This window comes from Pagrus major, chromosome 21, assembly GCF_040436345.1.
Source record: "Pagrus major chromosome 21, Pma_NU_1.0".
In the NCBI taxonomy this organism is placed as follows: domain Eukaryota; kingdom Metazoa; phylum Chordata; class Actinopteri; order Spariformes; family Sparidae; genus Pagrus; species Pagrus major.
This window is the reverse complement of record NC_133235.1, coordinates 10724213-10743034: the sequence shown is the minus strand read 5'-3', so window position 1 is coordinate 10743034 and position 18822 is coordinate 10724213. Positions and strand designations below refer to the sequence as shown.

At 41.0% G+C, this 18822-nt stretch overlaps 1 protein-coding gene across 2 annotated transcripts in view; it reads left to right on the top strand.

Annotated features, from left to right (window-relative positions):
- The first annotated feature begins 263 nt into the window (after positions 1–263).
- slc1a7a (solute carrier family 1 member 7a) overlaps positions 264–18822 on the top strand; it is a 35684-nt gene continuing 17125 nt past the window's right edge. For both annotated transcript variants that reach the window (XM_073491367.1, XM_073491366.1), the window contains exons 1-2: positions 264–404; positions 8641–8720. In XM_073491367.1, coding sequence (XP_073347468.1) covers positions 264–404; positions 8641–8720 — 221 coding nt within the window. The remainder of the gene's footprint in view (positions 405–8640; positions 8721–18822) is intronic.

Here is an 18822-nt window from a genome sequence, read left to right as displayed (position 1 = left end):
TCCTCGTCTTCCCTCTCTGAATCCCACTTTCTCCTTCATCAGTCTGCATCGTTGTCTCTCGCCCCACCTGCTGCATACGCACTCTGCTGTTTCTTCCAGTGTGGTGACGGCTGTTGGGTCTATATGGCTGAATAAGTTGTAAAAAAACTAAAAAGAAAAAGAAAAAGAGGGGGGCTTGCTCTGGTGGTTTTCCTCAGAGGGGGGTTTGCGAAGTTGCAGTCAGGACCAGGACAAGCAGGAGGAGGAGGAGGTGGTGGAGGAGGATGGCGGTGGCTCTGGATGAAGTGTGGGGGCGGGTGAAGAATGTCTGCAAGCAGAACGGACTGCTCATCCTGTCTGTGCTGGCCGTGGTCATTGGCTGCCTGCTGGGCTTCTTTCTCAGAGGCAAGCAGCTCTCCGAGCAGGTCAGTTGTATAAAATGCCTGGTGGTGATTGAGCCCCCTGGTTCCCCGTCACACTCCCCACCTGCCCACCTGCCAGCCTGCCTTATCTCAACCTCTCAAGTGTCCGTGTGTGACCCCCTGTCTCTTCCTTAAATGCTGAAATGGATTCAACTCCTAATACAAGAGATTGCACCTAATTCCCTGTTCCCTGCATCTGCCGCCTTACCTAAACTCCATGTGCTACATTTTCACAGTCACACACACACACAAACATGTACTGCTATCTTTCTGAGGGTAGTGTATTGACTACCATTCAGTCTGTGGAGGCTTTACTCCTGAAGAACTGCTACATGCCTAACTCCAACCTTTAACCTAGACTTGACATGATAAGTTCAGACCCAAATGGATCGAGCATGAATCAAGCAGCCTTTCTCCCATCTGATTCCACCGAGATATAGGTCGAGACAGACGCACAAGGCAGGGAATTTCCCCATAGGTGACTGGTACAAAGGTACTTATCTAGAATAGCAACAGAGCATCAAAAACATTAAGAAGCCTCCGGGGTCAGCTGTTTTCGATGATATAATAAGGATATATAATAATAAGCAGCACATGAAAGTGGTTAGCTCGTGCATAGAATTGCAAGTTCAGACTCGTCCAAAAGCCAATTTGTCTGCTGCTCCGGGCCCATTGCAAAGGCAGAAGACAACCCCAAGAGCGAGGGAATCGTGGGGTTTTTCTGGTTTATTAAAAGGTGAAACAGTATCTCATCATTTGCTCAGATTGCCCACAGCCTCTCAGCTGAACTCAGTGCATCCATGGAAAGGGATTGCCGGTGGGGAGATTAGTTGTCAATCACTCACAGAGACATCAAGTCAACAACATACCATTTGTATTTCACTTATATAATTCACACAAGACAGAATGGGAATGGAATTAAACAGTGAGAATGTAGAGTATGTTAGGAGGCTGCCGAAGAACAAAGATATACGGTCTCTGCAGGGGACGAGGTGATTATTTCTCTGAGCACTTTGTGTTTGAAAATGACTATCAATTAATTGATACTACAAATTAAAACCTTGAATTTCTGAGACAGCCAAGTAGTCAAGTAATTTTGACTGAAAAGCTGAAAAACTATGATTGAAACAGAACAGAAAACAAAAATGGATTTGGAATTGGATGATGACATTTCTCCTGGTGGAGGCGGTGGGTGTATTGTGTGTATGATGTAAGATGTAAGATGTGTGCAGGCATCACCATGTGTATTTAAGCATGCATGTGCTGTCAAATGGATTTCTAGACTGAGGAACTTCAGATGTGTGCCCTCCTGGTGAGTGCAAATTGCACAGCTCTGAGATCCTACTGTTTTATATGGAGCAAACATCTCCTTTAAAAGCAGTCAGTGTGTGTGAGAGCAAGCGAAAGCTTATACAAGTGGAACATTTTAGTCCCTGAAAATTGTCGATGGACCTCACAGCACAGTACGTCAGTGCAGTGGACAAAAGGCCAGATAATGTTATCCTCCTACGTTTGGGTAAATTACTGTCATTGATATGTGCAGATCCAAGTTGAGTCCAAGTGGAAATAATTGCTTGAAGTGCATTTACTCATATATTTCTCTAACTGCCACCTGTTCAGGTTCACTGGGCTGACTTCATCACAATGAGCTTGCAAAGTACCTTGTGTTAGTTCATATTTCCCCGTCCTCCTACAGTTTGGCATTGGTGCACACACTGGCAGGCAGCAGAATACAGAATCAAAAATTAAACATTTCTGAACACGTCGTTGCGAGCAAACGTGTGTCTAGTACTTTTGGCTATTTCATTTAATGGAATCGTGCACCAGATGGTGGAGTTTGCTCATGGTGGCTGTAATCATGAGAAGGAGATACACTGAGGGACACTCACAACCCCAACGAGCCTGGCATTAAACGGAGTCAGCTGTGAAATGAGATGAGGGGATTTTGATGTAAGCCAAGGATATTAGCCTGAAACAAGCAGCCCACAAGACAATTCCAAAAAAAGTTGACCCGCCTTAAATTCCGTGACTTTGTGACATCACAGTATGTCACAGAGTTACACGTTTGCATCATTTATGCATAGCAGCTCTTTTGACACATAAGCAACCAATCAGAGGAGACTGGGTATTTAAGAGGGGGGGCCTCAAAGAGACAGGAGTTAAAACAGAGCGTTTCAGGTAGAGGGGGAATACAGAGCTCCAGCAGCAGACAGTATGAGAAAACGGATGTGTTTTCTGAGCACTAAAGCATGTAAACCTGTTCTGGTAGTAACCCAAAATATAATGATGAACCTGAAAATAAGCATAATATGTCTCCTTTGAGTCATTAGGCTTAATCCTCTGGGCCACTTGACTGTCTGTATAAATAGATAGTGAATGCAAAAATGGCACACATTCACTTCAGTGAGAATTGCTCACCTGGAGCATTTGCCAAAAAAGTGGACTCGACTTCTTGCTCTGCTCATAGACTTTACATTGTGAAGACCTCAAGGACTTCTCTCAGCTTGAGGCTCGTATAAATATAAAAATGTTCTTTGGGCCTCAGGAAAGCACAGAGCAGGGAGAAAATTCAAAATCAACAAAGTTTCATTTCTGTGACTTTAACACGGTGAGATAACCCTTTACTCCCTCAGCAGGAAAAAAGAAAATAGCGTATTAGCTGCCTGAGGAGTTCATCTCAACAGTGCTCAACACCCGGACCTTGAGGTGAACAATCAATCTTCACGATAAACAGTGAAGAATGTCCACAACAAGCGGTTCCCAAAAATAGTTTAATTACATGTCACACATGGATGGGAATTCAATCTCTTAAAGAGAACAGAATAAATGAAGTGTACAAAGAACACCCTGCTGCCCCATCTTTGTTTCTGTCGACATCGAAAAACGGTGCTCAGCTTTGGTGGTGGATGAGAGCCGACTGTGTGTCAGGTGTTAGGAGAAAGGTTTAGTGTGCATGCGTGTTATGGTGTTGTGCATGCTTGTATTTATACTCGTGAAGTATGCTGACCTTGAGGTACTTTCTATGCTTTACATGGCAAATACGGTTTGAGTATACTTCTGAAAGGACCAGTGTGTAGGTTTTAGTGGCATCTAGCAATGAGGGTTCAGATTGCAGCCAACTGAATACCCCTCCAGTGGCCGCTATAAATGCGAAAAACGCAAAATAGCCAGTATTTGTCTGTTCTGGGCTTCTTTATAAACATGCCAGGCTCCATCCTTATGTATATATGAAAGTCTCATTCTATGGTAACAAAAACACAACAATTTTTAGTTTTACTTGATTATACACTAATGAAAACATAATATTATATTCCAATCCTGCCAATAGAACCCTCTCAATCTATATCCATATATCCAATATCCAGTGTCGGCTCTGTCACCCAGCTGCAGTTTATACAGTTAGCTCAACACGGTGTCTCAAATGCCAGACAAGGGTTTCATTAAAGGCTGGATGCATGCACGTAAAGATGTGCTTCATGCATGTATGATTCTCTGTTTGTGCACACATCACATGTACATATTCCAGCACATGGACTTTCTGTGCATGCGTGTGTGTATGTTTGTGTTTGGTGTGCCTATGATTGTACCAAAAGTCTCACAGAAACAGCCAGTGTGCTTCAGCAGATGCCAGGACTCAGTGACAGCTTGTCCTTTCTGCACACAAACAATACACCCACACACACACACACACACACATATGAATACAAATACACTCTAAATACTATGTTCACAGACATACAGCAACACAAAACATTCAACTGAACCTCCAACCCCTTCTCTACTCTTCACTCACACGCTAAAAGCTCTCTCACTCCAAAACCGAATCAAAAAGCTTTTACTACTCCATCATCTCACTGCACAGATGTGCTGTACTTAAATTTCACTTTTTCATTTTCATCTCTTCACCTTTGTTTTGCTATTATACTGGCAGTTTACCCTCATATCGTACCGGCATCAATTATATAATAACATGTTTATTTCTATTTCTTTATATTCAGAATTGAAGTCTCATTCAACTCTATAGCTTTACTCCTACGTTACGTATGTGTCACGTTGGATGCTTACTGCATTTCAAAGTTAGGTTTCTCATCCAATTTAGACAAAAAACTCCATCATCAAGGTGTGCTGTTGGCCCTGCATCATTAGGTAGTCTGCTCAGTGCACCCAGACATTTTCTTCTTGTTTGTTAGAGCTCCATTAATTTACTCATTGGCCTTAATGTTTTGTTAAAACCTAGGAGGTTGTTTTGGCAAATGTGTGCCAAAGTTGCCTATTCATAATATCAGCATTTATATGTTTTTTCATGTTTCATGCTTTTAGTCCTGTTGAACTGCTAGATGCTCCACTACATGCACCAGCCGGTCACTAACTTTGTCTCTGTTGTTTGCACAGGCCAGGTTAATTCACATTTACACAGCTGCCTGCTGTGGGTGGAAACGGTGTGGATGAAATCAGATTGTTGAGGCTGAATACCAAAACGATGAGCAAAAAACATGTAAAAGGAGCTGCGGTGTTGGGTGATAATTATCTGTGCGCTTGTCAATACAGCAGACACATTAGCAGAGACTAACACATAGTTATTTGGCGGAAAGCATAATCACATAGCTCAGTGAGGTGTGCACCATTTCAATGTCGAGTTGTGAGAATTCAAACCCAGGATTTAAGTCATCTCTCCCTTGAAGCCACATATTTTCTCATGCCAGTGACTCTCTTTGTTCAGAGCTCTGCGTTCTGTGCCAAGCGGTGGGCCCAGGTGTCCTATGAAGAACTGTCATTTTGACCTTTTCTATCCATATACAAGAGCATGAGGGGAGGGCTTGAATGTAAATTGAGGAGGCTGAGCAGACACATGAACCCATCTGTTATGGTAATTGCACACTCAATTTTATATAGTTTACAGGTCTCATGGTGTATGAAGTGTTTTGTAGCTCTAGAGGAAACTGTGGGATATCTGAGGTATTGTCACTGGAGTCAGCGTCTGTCGGGGCTGAAGCCTGCAAGTTTAAAAATGAATCTGGGAGAAAAAAGTTCTGCTTGAGGCTAACAGCTCAAGAATTCATTAGCTGCTTCCAGCTGCTTGCCTTTCTAGCGTGACATGGCAATATAATTGCAGGAGGGTCTGGAACCTCCGATATCCAACAAATGTATGTTGGCTGCTTAAAATAAATAAATGAATCTGCTGTAAGCGTTATCATCGTTTTAGCTAACTTCCTGCACTTTTTGCAGTCAGCAACCCCCTCACTCCTCTATACACCCCCACATGAACGTACAGGATCCTGCACTATGCTGGTTCACGAGCAGACAGGACCGCCACTTTATGGAGTTCTCTGTCCTGATTGGATAATGTAGGCAGGGACACTAGAACATTTATTTTACTGCAACCAAACTATAACACAACACAGTGATTGCTGTTGAAATATAGACCTATTTAACACTTATTTTATTTAAAACATATCACTTACAGCAGCTTTAGACCCATGAGAACACAAATGGACACTATGAATGATTATGTAAATGTGGTGGTGTGATATATTGGAAGGGTCATCAGGTACTTCCTGGTCAGAGCTATATCACCATATAATAGTTAGTGAAAGTACGTATGAGTTCTAAGTAATGGCCCTGAAATTCATATGTTCATTTAAAATATTATTGAAAAAATTCAGTAGAGTGCTGCAGGAATGAGTCCTAATGAAAAGAAATGAGTCAGCCTTTTTGCACTTCCAGTTACCTTGTATCAAAGGTACAGGTTTTATTTTCTTTTTTTTTTTTTTTAATGGATTTTTGGTTAGATGCACGCAGTAAGGTCTGTGGTTACCAAAAGCTTGAGCGATTTCACCCCACTCATCAATTTTGAAGCTTTTATGAGTCTTAAAATAGGCGGTTGCTAGCAAGTGGCTGATTGAGACAACATTTTAACTCTAACTTTATAACTTGTAGATTGAGCATTTCATATTAAAGTGTATATATTAGGCTATAATGTAGTTGGAAGTTTAATGGTGGTGTAGTTAATGTCGGCTGACCATGGTGTAAGTATAACCTTACACCAGCTTTTTACTTGTGCCGATTGCATTAGGAAGGTTGCCTTCCTGAACAAAACGTATTACAAACTTTTGTTTGCCACAGAGCTCATTTTCTGTAATAATCTAAAGATCCAGTGGAAACATCCCACAGGCTTTTTGTCAAGGGCACCAGGGCAATGCTAACGTCCTGGTTGGCCTATAAATGCATCATCCCTACCACACTCTGTGAAGAACATCATTGATTGATTGTTGTAAGACTGTAGGAGGTGTAACTTCACCAGTTTCTGTTTCATGTTTGTATACTTTCACATACAAGCAGGACATCGATACTAATAACTGACACCACAGGAATTGCACAACCTGAGGGATCATGAATCAATAATGAAAGTGTGTGACAGAACTGCATGTTGATTACATGTGATAAAGGACAACCTGACACACTGTGAATCAATGCAGTAGCCTCTGTGGTGTGACACCTCAGGCATGAATACAGATGACGACTCATGGATCATTTAGTAAGATGAACGAACAAGCCTTCGGTTTCTGGCCAACACATTTAGCTGTGTATCTAAAAGAAGGGCTTTTTGTGAAGACTTATTTTTAACGACAGGAAATTAGTAGTTCAATAATGTTTGACAATGTGTCCACTTAAAGAGCATCACAGCAGATAGTGGCTCCATTTCTTAGTTAAGTATAGACTTCCTTAATGAAGGTCACTTTCTTTTTATATCTGTCAGTCTGTTATTGGCCTTGGCCTAAACTAAGGCAAAGACAGCTAATGCAGCATAGCATAGCACATGCAAGATGAAAATGACAAAAATAGGAAAAACATAATTTCCATTCATGCTAGTTAGGTATGAAAACACATTTACCACAGTGTTTGTTTTCTTTCACAAACTTCGAGCATCATTTTATTACATTTTTTGGTATGACATACAAAATCCTGACTTCAATCGCCCTGATACCACCAGCGCTGCTGTCTTTAGCAACCATCGAATTGGCCTAAATACAGCAAACAATTAGCAATAGGATATTCAATTCCATGTTATTTCAATCTCTTTAAGTTATACCAGCAATATGGTTGTAAGAGGAATTTCAGATGGTCGCCTGGTCTTTGGTATGAGAATCTTCATCAATTGTTGGATGAGGTACCGTGAAATCTGGACGATGATTTGCAAATATCTAAAATTAGCATGCTAACATTAAACTAAGACAGTGAACATGGTGAACCCACCTGTTAAACATTAGCATGTTAGCTTTGATTGTGAGCATGTTGGCACACTAATGTTAGCATTCAGCCTTACAGAGCAATGAGTGTCAACTGCAGTCTTGTTTTAAAACTCTTTATTTTGGCATTACTAAATGTGTAGAGGGCAGCTATTTTACTTGGAAGTTTTTTTTCCATCTCCGTCCAGTACATCAACATCATTTGTAACTAAAAACATCTTGCCTACATAGAGACCCTTCTCTCAGCCATCTACACAGGGACACAAAAGGTACATATTTGTTCAGTTACTGAGGGTAACAGGCATTATTGAAAGGAAAGAGAAGGGTAAATGCATTTCGACATTTCGACTTGAAAGCAGGAACCAGCGCCAGACAACCTTAAGAGTTCTGTTTGGCTAAGAGCTTTTCAGTACGTCCAACCTGTTTTTTGTATCAAGGCCATTTCTGCTCTACATTGGAGAAATAACAATAAGGAGAATATTAAGGAGAACAACTCAGAGTCAGGGTAGCTATTTTCCTTTGCCTCTTCATATTAGCATCAATACCATCAACTCTTGTGTACTGTACAGTACTGTATGTTCCCAGTGCATTCAATTACTGACTCAATGAGATAAGGGTCATCCAGTACTGCATGACAAATATAATTATGCTATATAAGGTTTAATAATAAAAGGTAAACACATGAGCGTCAAGGACTGATCCCTTGGACCTCCACTGTTTTGGTCCTCTAAAGAAATACAATCATGCAAATAGATATTGAAAACTGTACAAACTAATTTTTTCCCAATTTATCTAATAATATGGTTGATGCCTTGTTAGTGCACTGAAAACACTCCTCAGCAATTAGCAGACTGCACCACAGATGACACTTATACAAACAGGAGTACTGCAGGTCACCATCGAGAGCTAATACTTGCGTAGCATATTTTTCTCGTAATGACTAACTTGGTGTTTTGAACATGTTTTTATGTGTTTTTCTCTGCCACTCACAGGAGGTGAAGTACTTCCAGTTCCCTGGAGAGCTGCTGATGAGGATGTTGAAAATGTTAATCTTGCCCCTCGTTGTATCCAGGTAAGAGCAGCACAGCTCCACAAACACAAACACTTGAATGCTGTGGGGGCCAAATGCCAATCACGACGAAAGAGTTGCATAATTATTTGGATGTTAGTTGCTGCTGAAAAAACTTAACTTAAAACACAAAAATATTACACCTGCTTTTGACATTGACCGTCACATGTTGCATCACAACAACGACAAATTGCTTTGTGTAAGCTGAACGAAGTAAATTGAGCCAAAGTAAACTTAATTGAATTGAACTGTAGAGAGAAGATATCTGCAGTCACACTCTTCTGAGGTGTTATGTCAAATGCCGAGGAAGCATTTTGCAGATAGCACACTGCTCCTTCTGACTGTTGTTAATGTCACTTTTAATGCTCCATCTGAGAAGTCAGGGTGACCCCACATTCCTCACCTCGTTCTCTGAATTAGATGAAACATAAAATTTGACCAGCCTAGGAGCTACTTGAATGTTCTTTTGAGAATATTAAGATCAGAATCAGGTGTTGAGAGCTTACTGTGAACTTTTACCTTATATATGTTATGTAATTAACATTTCACAAGATACAGCCTTTCACATAACACAGTGACATTTCAAAAAAGCTGGGTCAGAACACAGGACATTTAAAATGGATAGTTTTTGAAGTGGGGTTGTGTGAGGAACTTGATAGTCAGTGTATTACCTGCAGTAGATGGCAGTCAGCAATGTTGTGTTTTGTGAGATGTTTTTTTGTTTTGACCCTCGGGGCCACCGTACATAAGGGCAGGTTTCATAATAAGACATTTCCATTTCCTTTCAGGAAAAAAAATCCCTCAGTTTATGTACTCCAGAGCGGCAAAGTGTTTTTTTTATTATTATTATTGCTTCAGAGACAACCAGGTGTTTTCCACTGATAATGTACACTGACTTAAAGCAACAACCTGCCCTGGATGCCTAAATACTTTTTTTAAAAATTAGCCAAGTATCTCACACCTGTGGGTGATTTTGTTGCTACATTTTTCACTTTGCATTTCCTTTTTTCATTTTGTGTATAACTCCGGCCTAACCTCTGAGCCATCAGCTTTCTTTAGTGACCACCTGTTTGTTGGTCCACTGTGAGTAACTCGCAAATAAAGAAAATTAGACACAAGACGTGCCTTGCTTCGGGTCAAGGGTGTTGCTATGTACATAGACATACCCCAATATTAATTAACTAAAACATCTGGAACTAACTAATTGGAAATACGTCTTGGGAAGTGTTTCATCAAAAGACAAGGCAAGGCATGTTAATTTGTAAAGTGCCTGTCAACAGCAAGCTAATTCAAATTACCGCAATTAAGGTGATTACATAAGACATGAAAGGTATTAAGGCAAGATATGAAAGAATCAAAAGAAAATTACATTAGAATTTAAAAAGCGTAATAGATAATAGAAGAAATAAATAAGCTAAACAACAGAATGGATTAAACAGGACAATGGGATTTATCGTACAGCCTCACTGCAGGGAAAGATATGAATAAATACTGCCAAATGTTATTTAATGAAAGACAGTGGCAAACAGAGGAGGTTTGAAGCAGAGCACAAGAGTTTTTGGGAGCTGGTTTCCAGACAAAAGAACATGAAACATCGGCAGCAAAATGACTTCAATCACAATTAAAAATGCTTGGATACAATAAATCTCCCACATCATCATGTTTTCCCCGTTCAGTCTCAGTAACTTGTTTATGCATAAAATGAAAACTACAATGGAAATGAGATTTTTATTGCACCCAATTGGCGTCTTCAACATCAAGGATTAAAGGGTAACGTTTGTATGGAAGTCGACCTGTTGCCCTTTGCTAGCTCTGGATGCATTCTTAGAAGCGCTCAGCCTGCCAGCGCTCTCCAGTTTGACTATTTTGGGCGCAAAGCTCTTAGTTGCCTGCATGAGGTCAGTGATGTCCAATACACACACAAAAAAAACTCCCAAAACAAATCATGCCAGCACCGGTTACATGCAGGGCGCTTTGTGCAATAAGCTACTTACAATCTATGCAACAGCAAAGACTGGATGAGAAGTTAATCCTCCCTTCCTCACTCTGTCTCTTTCTGTCTGTCTGTCTGTCTATCTCTCCCTGTCTCTATCTCTCTGTGCATCTGTGTCCGTCTCTTCAATTTTTCTCTTTCTGCCTTTATCGATGTTGTTAAAACACAAGGAGAATGGGAGCAAGAGTGTGTGCTGTCCATTTGTGTATGCTGATGGTCCCCTCCCCCAGTTTGACAGATTCAGAGCAGGAGATCACTTCAGGGCAGGCTTCCTAAAACGTGAGGCACGTGAGAGACGTTAATTACAACTAATCTGAAACAGTGCATACAGGCAGGAGGCCAGACTCAGCCAAGTTCTACGCATCACTTCAGCACACGGGAACCTAAAAGCAATCAGGGCAAACATTCAACATTCTGAGCATGGAGCTCGGGCTGCTGGAGCTCCTGTTGAGTCTCTCACTCACATAATGTTCCCTATGCCTGCCCGCAACTGGTTGGAGGCAATAATGGATAATGAAGGCGGAAGGCATGGCTTGTTACCTCACAGCTGTTGTGTTTGGACTAATCACTATCCATCCATTCCCATCTACTCTGAGATGATTTGCTTCGTATCTGCATATCTTTGCCACCCTCTGCAGACACACACGCCAATCCAGCCACAGACACAAACACAGTCTCTGCCTTTCTCTCTCTCTATTTGTCTCTCTCCTCTGTGCCCTCTGATGATTTCTAGATTGAGATGCACAGACCGGCTGGTTGACACGGTGCATGGTACAGTAGGGCTTATCAAGGGGTGAATATCCGGCCTAGCCCTATAGCCTGTCTGTCCCCATTTTTTCCCTCCCAGCGCCATCTGCGCACCAGCCAAAGCGGAAACCAGATTATCCCATGAACGCGTCATGCAGAATCAATGGCCACTCCACTTACTGCCTCCTTATGTTCCATTTGTCTTTTATGTCTGGGTTTTGTAATTAAAATCAAGCGTGAAGCTAGATTTTGAACTTATATACATGTTTATTGAGGTGTTTTTTGTGGTGCGTAGTTGAATACAGCATGAACATTTTGATAAAGCTCTTGAAAGCGCTTATTAACCCATGCTTTGCTGATCAGAAGGTCAAAGGTGAAGAGCAGTTTAATGATATACAGCACAAACATATGGCTGATCCACACCGTATTCAGAGTGCTGATAGTTGCATCTGCTATCATGTGAAATCTTGCAGCGAGGTGTAAATAAGTCATTCTTGCTTATGATGGCTACCAATGCTGTGATGCGAACGCCTATTTCCAGGACTATATCCCACTCTGTATTTGACCATTTGTTCTCAATCAGTCTTTTCCTCAAGCAGTGAAGAAGAAATAATTGGCATGGAGGATGAGCACTGCAAGACAGATGTGAGTGGGTGTGTCCCTGCAGGTTGTGTTGGGAGTCACATAGTCTGGGAGCTACCGTGTTTTCCTTTGGAAAACGAATGGTAATTCCTCATCCATTGGTATCCTTCGTTATGTTCAGCTTTCACATTCATAGACACAGACTGTGAATCAAATATGTGATTGACATTGTTGAGTGAGGTGCACAACATCTCCTGGAGATAAGAAAAAAAAATTATTTGTGCATCTCAAACATGTATGTAAGCATGTACAAGTCAGTGTTGTTCGTGTTTAAGCACCATTATTTCCCATTTTAATCGGGCAAATCTGTTGTGATTTTCATATCATCCCCACTGTTTTTGGATTTTAGATTGAGATGAAAGAAGATGTGTTAATCATGTTTTTTTAGTGTGTGTGGATGGATATTTGCCTTTCATAGTGAGATTTGACTTGACTACAATAATTCCCAGTGAACATCTCTCTTTCTATGAAGAAAACAGAGATGCAGCCGGAGATAAAGGACTCTGATTATAGCTTTAATTTGAAGTCCTTGTACAATTGTCACTGGATGTCACGGTGACTCAGTGAGATTGGGCACAAACCATGTGCTCATCAAGTCACACTGTGGTGATTATTTGTCAGGCTCCCTGTGTGCGTCTCAGCATAATGTGTCCTAATTTGTTTTGCTGGTTGCTCTGCGAGATGACCTGAGTTCAATTTAAATTATATGAAGATATTTTATCAAGTACTCAGGAACAATGTCATGTGGCAGTCAGTGCACATTTATTGACTGCAATAGTCAATATTGCAATCAAGTACACAACATAAAAGAGCAACATTTCATGGTAAGATCTTGTTAAAAGGAAAGCATGACAGCTAATTAATGCCTCCAAGTTCAGCTGAGGTGGACTGCTAGAAAGGCGCTGACTCTCCCCCTCCTTGGGACCACCATGGACCATATTCACACAGCAGCCATTTTCCTCTGACATCATCATGCTGCTGTGTTTCAGGTTGCATGTTGTATAAATGTAGGGAATTTGACCGATTGTTAGCGTTTCGTTGCTTCGGGATTGATTAGCAACTGAAAAGATGGATGGATAGTGAAAATCTGGAGGGATCAACCTTTTATTTATTTTTTCTTTTCTTGTTGCCCGCTGATGGAGAACATTGGCATGACAACATGTGGAAAACAGAACAATGAATTATGGTGCAGCCAGAGAACGGGGTGACGTCAGTTGTCAGGGAAACAGAAAGCTAGCATCTGATAGTGATGTCTGTTCCATGTTATTGGTAAGCTCGGCAGGTCAGGCAGCAGAGTTAGATCAGCAAGAGGTTTATAGTGAATTGGTTTTCTTAATCTCGGCATACAGAGTGGCAGATAAACACACAGCGGTGTACAGCAGGGCAGTGAGGATTTCCCCTAACGGCCATTCAACAACATTAACCCTAACTAGGAGCACGAAACTCATCTGAGAAATCATGAAATCGTGAAATAACTCGTTTATTAATTCCTCAGATGATGATGTGTGGTTTTTTTTGCTGTGTATTTTTTATTACACAGTGAGGAAAGAGCTTTTCTAGGCTTCATCTTGACCACGCCCTGGCTCCCCACATCTCCACAAGACTGGATCAATACACAACAAATAACACATACAATCTGTGGCAGCCCTGACCTTCATTTGAACTGGTTGTAGTTTTTCACTGATATTAACTATCGACTCTTGCAGTGACAGTCGATGCTCTTCTCAGCAGTGTCATTGAGAACTGAACTAAATGATGGGACTGAAGTGCCAGGTCTATTAACACTTCTCCTGAACTGAAAAGGGATTGATTTGAAAAAAGCATTGAAGGAGTTCCTTATAGTAGACGGAAGGATGTGTCAACAATATATGTATGTCATGTTTTATTCATTCCATGTTGTGGCTCAAGGAAATCTCCTGCATCCATAATATACAGTATGCTTTCAGTAGTCACTACTACCTATCAGAGCTGTTGTGAGCTTTTTGTCTAAAACTTTCTTCTCCATATCGACTCTATGTGAGCCTGACATCTAGAGACTATAAACAAACCTTGAACATCAAATAGTGAAACTGCCATGAAGCCGAACATTGATGTGGGCTGTAATGAGCTGCTGAAACCAAAGGCTACAGTGTCGCAACAACATGACATGGAAGTCATGGATGACCCCTCGCCAAGGAGCCTTGGCCTTATTTTTTTCATCTGGACGAAGGATTACTGTAAAGCTCTTGCTCAGCGTAGGTGCAGCAGGAAGGACTATAAGCCCCATATGGTCCAAAAATCTTCTGGCAGATCTGCTGTACGTGTGCTGGAAACCTCACGATCGAGGCTGCTTCACATGGCAGGTGACATAGTGTAATCCCACTTTGACTCAGATATCAGAGATCAGGGCAGAGATCTGAGTATAAACAAAAAAGTACAGATATTTTACGTAACTATCTTCTTCAAAATAAGAAGATATAACTGTGAAACACGGGAAAACAAACATATTATATACAATATTTATCCTGTCCCATTGCTGTGCTTGGTTAGGTTTAGGATTAGATCATGTTTTGACTTAAAATAACTGTTTTGGTCAAACGTGACAAATGTTGAGTCTTGAACCCTGATCACTGGCTTGGCAGCCTGGTAGTGTACATTTACTTCTGATGAGGGGTGGGAAATGGTCTTGTATTTCTATAGTGCTTTTCCAGTCTACTGGCCACTCAAAGAGCTTTACAACACTTGTCACATTCACCTATTCACACACACACATTCATACACTGACAGCAGAGGCTGCAGTATGTTGCTCGAGGATGCTTTGACATGCAGCCAGAGGAGCCAATTATTGGATGACCCGCTCTAACTCCTGAGCTACAGCCACCTGGGGTCACAAGTAGACATGGCTTCATTTGCTGCTATAGTTGTCACACTTAGAAGAAAAAGGGACCCAAACACAAGACACACAGGTAGGCAGGTTACACAAAGTGACTTACATATATCAGGTGACTCCAGATAAATGATAATGCTAATGTTGCTTTGCATCATTTCAATTTCGAAGGTGATAATATGTCAGTGTTGTGTTCACAGCTTGTTATTGCAGGTTTAAGGAGACACAATCCAAAGTGATTGTGTACCACTGGCTACATTTGTAGCACAATTTTACAAGGCACTTGTGCTCAAACCTATCCACATTTTTCTAAACATTAATGACACTGTATTCAGAAACATCCGGCAGGAAGTGTGATGGAATGGAAGTTTTTCTAGTTATGTAATCCCTGTCTTGGTGTCAGTTCAGAAAGACGTGTATGAATGTTTTTCATCAGTCAAGTTGGTTTGAATCAGAATCAGAACAAAACACTCTTCAGAGTTTACATCACATTCTCTGCCGTCACCTTCATTGATCCCACGCAGGGGGATAAAAACCCAAACACATTACTCAATTAACAAGCGTGCTTATCAACCAAAAGTAGAGGGAACACAAAGTAAATATTAAAACTTCTCAGTAATCTTCTCTTGTAATCTCTCATTTTCTAATCATGTATTTTTCTTTTCTTTTCTTATCATTCTCTATGTTTTTATCAGTTGCATAACAGCTGCCATAAGAAAGTAGCAGTACAAAAAAACCGAGATAAGAAGGCAGTGGAGGAAAAATTCCATCAAAAATATGACATTTGACTGTGATATTATTATCAGATTTAAATGCACAGAGAAGGGAGGAGGAGGAGGTCATGAGGTAAATCCCTGGAATAGCAAATGTAATTTTTTTTCCATTTTGATCTCCTGGCTGCAGTTTCTGGATTCCCAAAGAGCTGCAATAGAAAAAAACAAGTCAAAGTCAAATGTCAACTCTGCACCAAACATCTGGACATACAATGCCACATAAATCAGCAGAAACAGTTCACCTGCCATTTCCCAGAAGATTGTTGTTTTTGTTGTACCATCAATCCACCTAATTGTTTTGATATTCCGCTCGTCTAATCCCTAACCAGCGCAGGTCAAGCCCCTTAGTTATCTCTGCTGTTGCTGCACTTGATGTCCAATATAAGGGGGAAAGGTTCATTCACACAAGCTGTGTATCTTTGTGGGACTGTTATTCTAGTCCCATCACAACCCTCAGTTCAAGTCAACAAACAGACAACAGGGGATCACCCTTGGCAGTGAATTTCAAGAGCTTTTCTCGTCAAAAGATGTGAAAGGCATGGTGGATGGAATAATTATAACCTCCATGTCCGTCCTTTCTCTGCAGTCTGTGATGAGAATTAAAACATGTTTGGTGAAGGCACCTAGCTACACTTATGTTGAATGCTTATTGGCTCCATGATAGTCCCATTTATGTACTAATTCATTCAAAGTGTTTTCTAAGCAATAGGCAGCCATTTGCAGCTGATTGAATTCAAAGTCCAGTCATGCCCTGGTGTCATTCAGCAGTCATCTGGAGTACAATGACAGACCTATAATGATAAATAATGATACATTTTTAAAGAAGGAAGCAACAGGGAAAAAAAATATTACTCAAGGGGGCCATGTTTCTTTTTAGGTCTGTGTGAAAGATGTCAGCAAAGCAAAAGCTGCAATCCAACTGCAGTGATGCTTGGGGTCAAAAAGTATCTTCCTGGAGCGTCTTTTGGAAAGTTCACTAACGGAGGGGATTGAAAAAAGGGATCATTGGATGTACAGAGAGAATATGAAAGAGAGCAGTAATCCATGAATAGAGAGATGATTTTATTGTACAAGTGATGCTTGTTAAATCATGGGAAAGGAAATGATTTTTCTGAACCTCAACCTGAGAAGGGCTTTGACATAGCCGTGAGATGATTCACTTCCTCAGGAGCTTCAGCAGGTTAGATGAGTGTCTGTATGTTGAACAGGAAGGTAAAGCGAGGAGAGAAAGGTTCGCTCAATTGAGCATAAGGACTGAAAGCAGGGGGAAACGCCCAACATGGCTCTGTCAAAAATTCACCTCTGAGACCCGGTTTGTTTAATTCATACAGAAGCAGAAGTATAAAAACTGCAAGATGTGGGATCTGATGTATTCAGAATATTTTGTGGATAGGATAGTAACTTCCTGTGTTTGCAAAATGTCAAACTGACCTCAGATGGTGTTACTTTGTGAAGAAGAGAATGAGCACAACATGTCTGCTTTACATTGCTTGCTAACGGTCCTGAGACACGTGACTTTGCCACCTGTGCATCTGTGACTCATGTTTTTATGTGTTCTTATGCTGCCTTTTGATTAATGATCATCAGTGTGATTTTGACGACGTGATTATGGCTGCACTAATACAGCCATAATCACATTTGCATCCACAGAACAATTCAGATGTTAATCATGCAACAAATGGCTCTTCACACTGCTATTCATTTGTTGTGCATGAGTGCGGCGTCTTTATTGTTTGTTGAGTTTGTTTGTCTGAGTTGATTTGGTGGCAAATGAGTTTCCCCACTGGGGATTAATGAAGCCTTTTAATCTAATTGCAGTGAGGCTGAGATTACATGACATTACCCAGTCAGTTCACTGACTTTAGGACTTTACTCTACTTATGCCATCACACTGTGTTTTAGCGCTGACCATTTTTCCTCAACCCGCCACTTGCGGTTGCATTTCAGCAAAAGTAACAGTCTTGCTGTAAACTGAAGAGATTTATCAAGAGTACTCCAACAGAAGATCTCTTGCCAGATCCTCAATTTGCTCAGGATGATCTTGAAACATAAATTTGTGACTGCATTATACTTCTGAGCTCTTACAGTGCAGAGACTACATTCCAGCTCATGTTATTGTGATGGCACCAGCTTCAAGCCAGGCAGCTGAGCTTGGGCCCTTCAGTTATACTAGCATGAATATTCCTACCAGACACCGAGGCTCAAGTCCAAACCAAATGTGGCTTCAACTCTTGTGCTAGTGCTTCAGCGCTGAGTCGTTTTTGGAGCTGGAGAAATATTACATGGCTGCAGTGATTTGATTTGATTTAATTAAATTCGATTTTTATTTTTTGCCATTTGCAAAGATCCAGGGCAGCACAGGTTCACTGGAATTCTTGTGTGTATCTCTCAGTGCAAAATTGTAAAAGAAGAGCAAACAGAGAAGCAGCATGAAAGTAGAAAGCACACACACTTTTTTGTTTTTTACACAAGTTTTTTAAAGGAGATCCTGCAGCCTCTACAGGCAGAAGATCACTGCTGCTGCTGTGACCTTCAACCAGTTTCATAGTTGTAGTCAAACATTGACAAAATCAAATGCTCTATGATGATTCAGTTCTGGTTAAATGGATCATCTGCTTTCACATACGCACACCTTTTCATCCTTGGGATCCCTGCTTTTTTTTTTGCATATTTCAAAGCTGTATAAGTAGCAACAGACAGGCTTTTAAATGAGATGATACACATTAAGCATGATAAACATTAAGCAGACTCGTCTCTGACGTGACCTACGAGAGAACGGAGATGGAGGCTCTAGGTCGTCGCTACTGTACATTTCAGAGATGATATCAGGGTGATGTCGAGCACAGACAGTGACCGCACGGAAAGACTCAGCGGCCCTGTTTCGAACGCTTGCCAAGTCAAACCAGATTATATATTGGACAAGGAGAAAATCTTGTCACCCCAGCTCAAGAGACCCAGATCTCTCCTGCTCTCTCGCTCGCTCTCTTTCTTCCTACTTTCAGTCGCTCCGCCCTCCTGCTGTGCCACCATTTCAACATCTTACACTTCCCACGTGTGAGATCTGACTGCATTTTTTAAACCTTT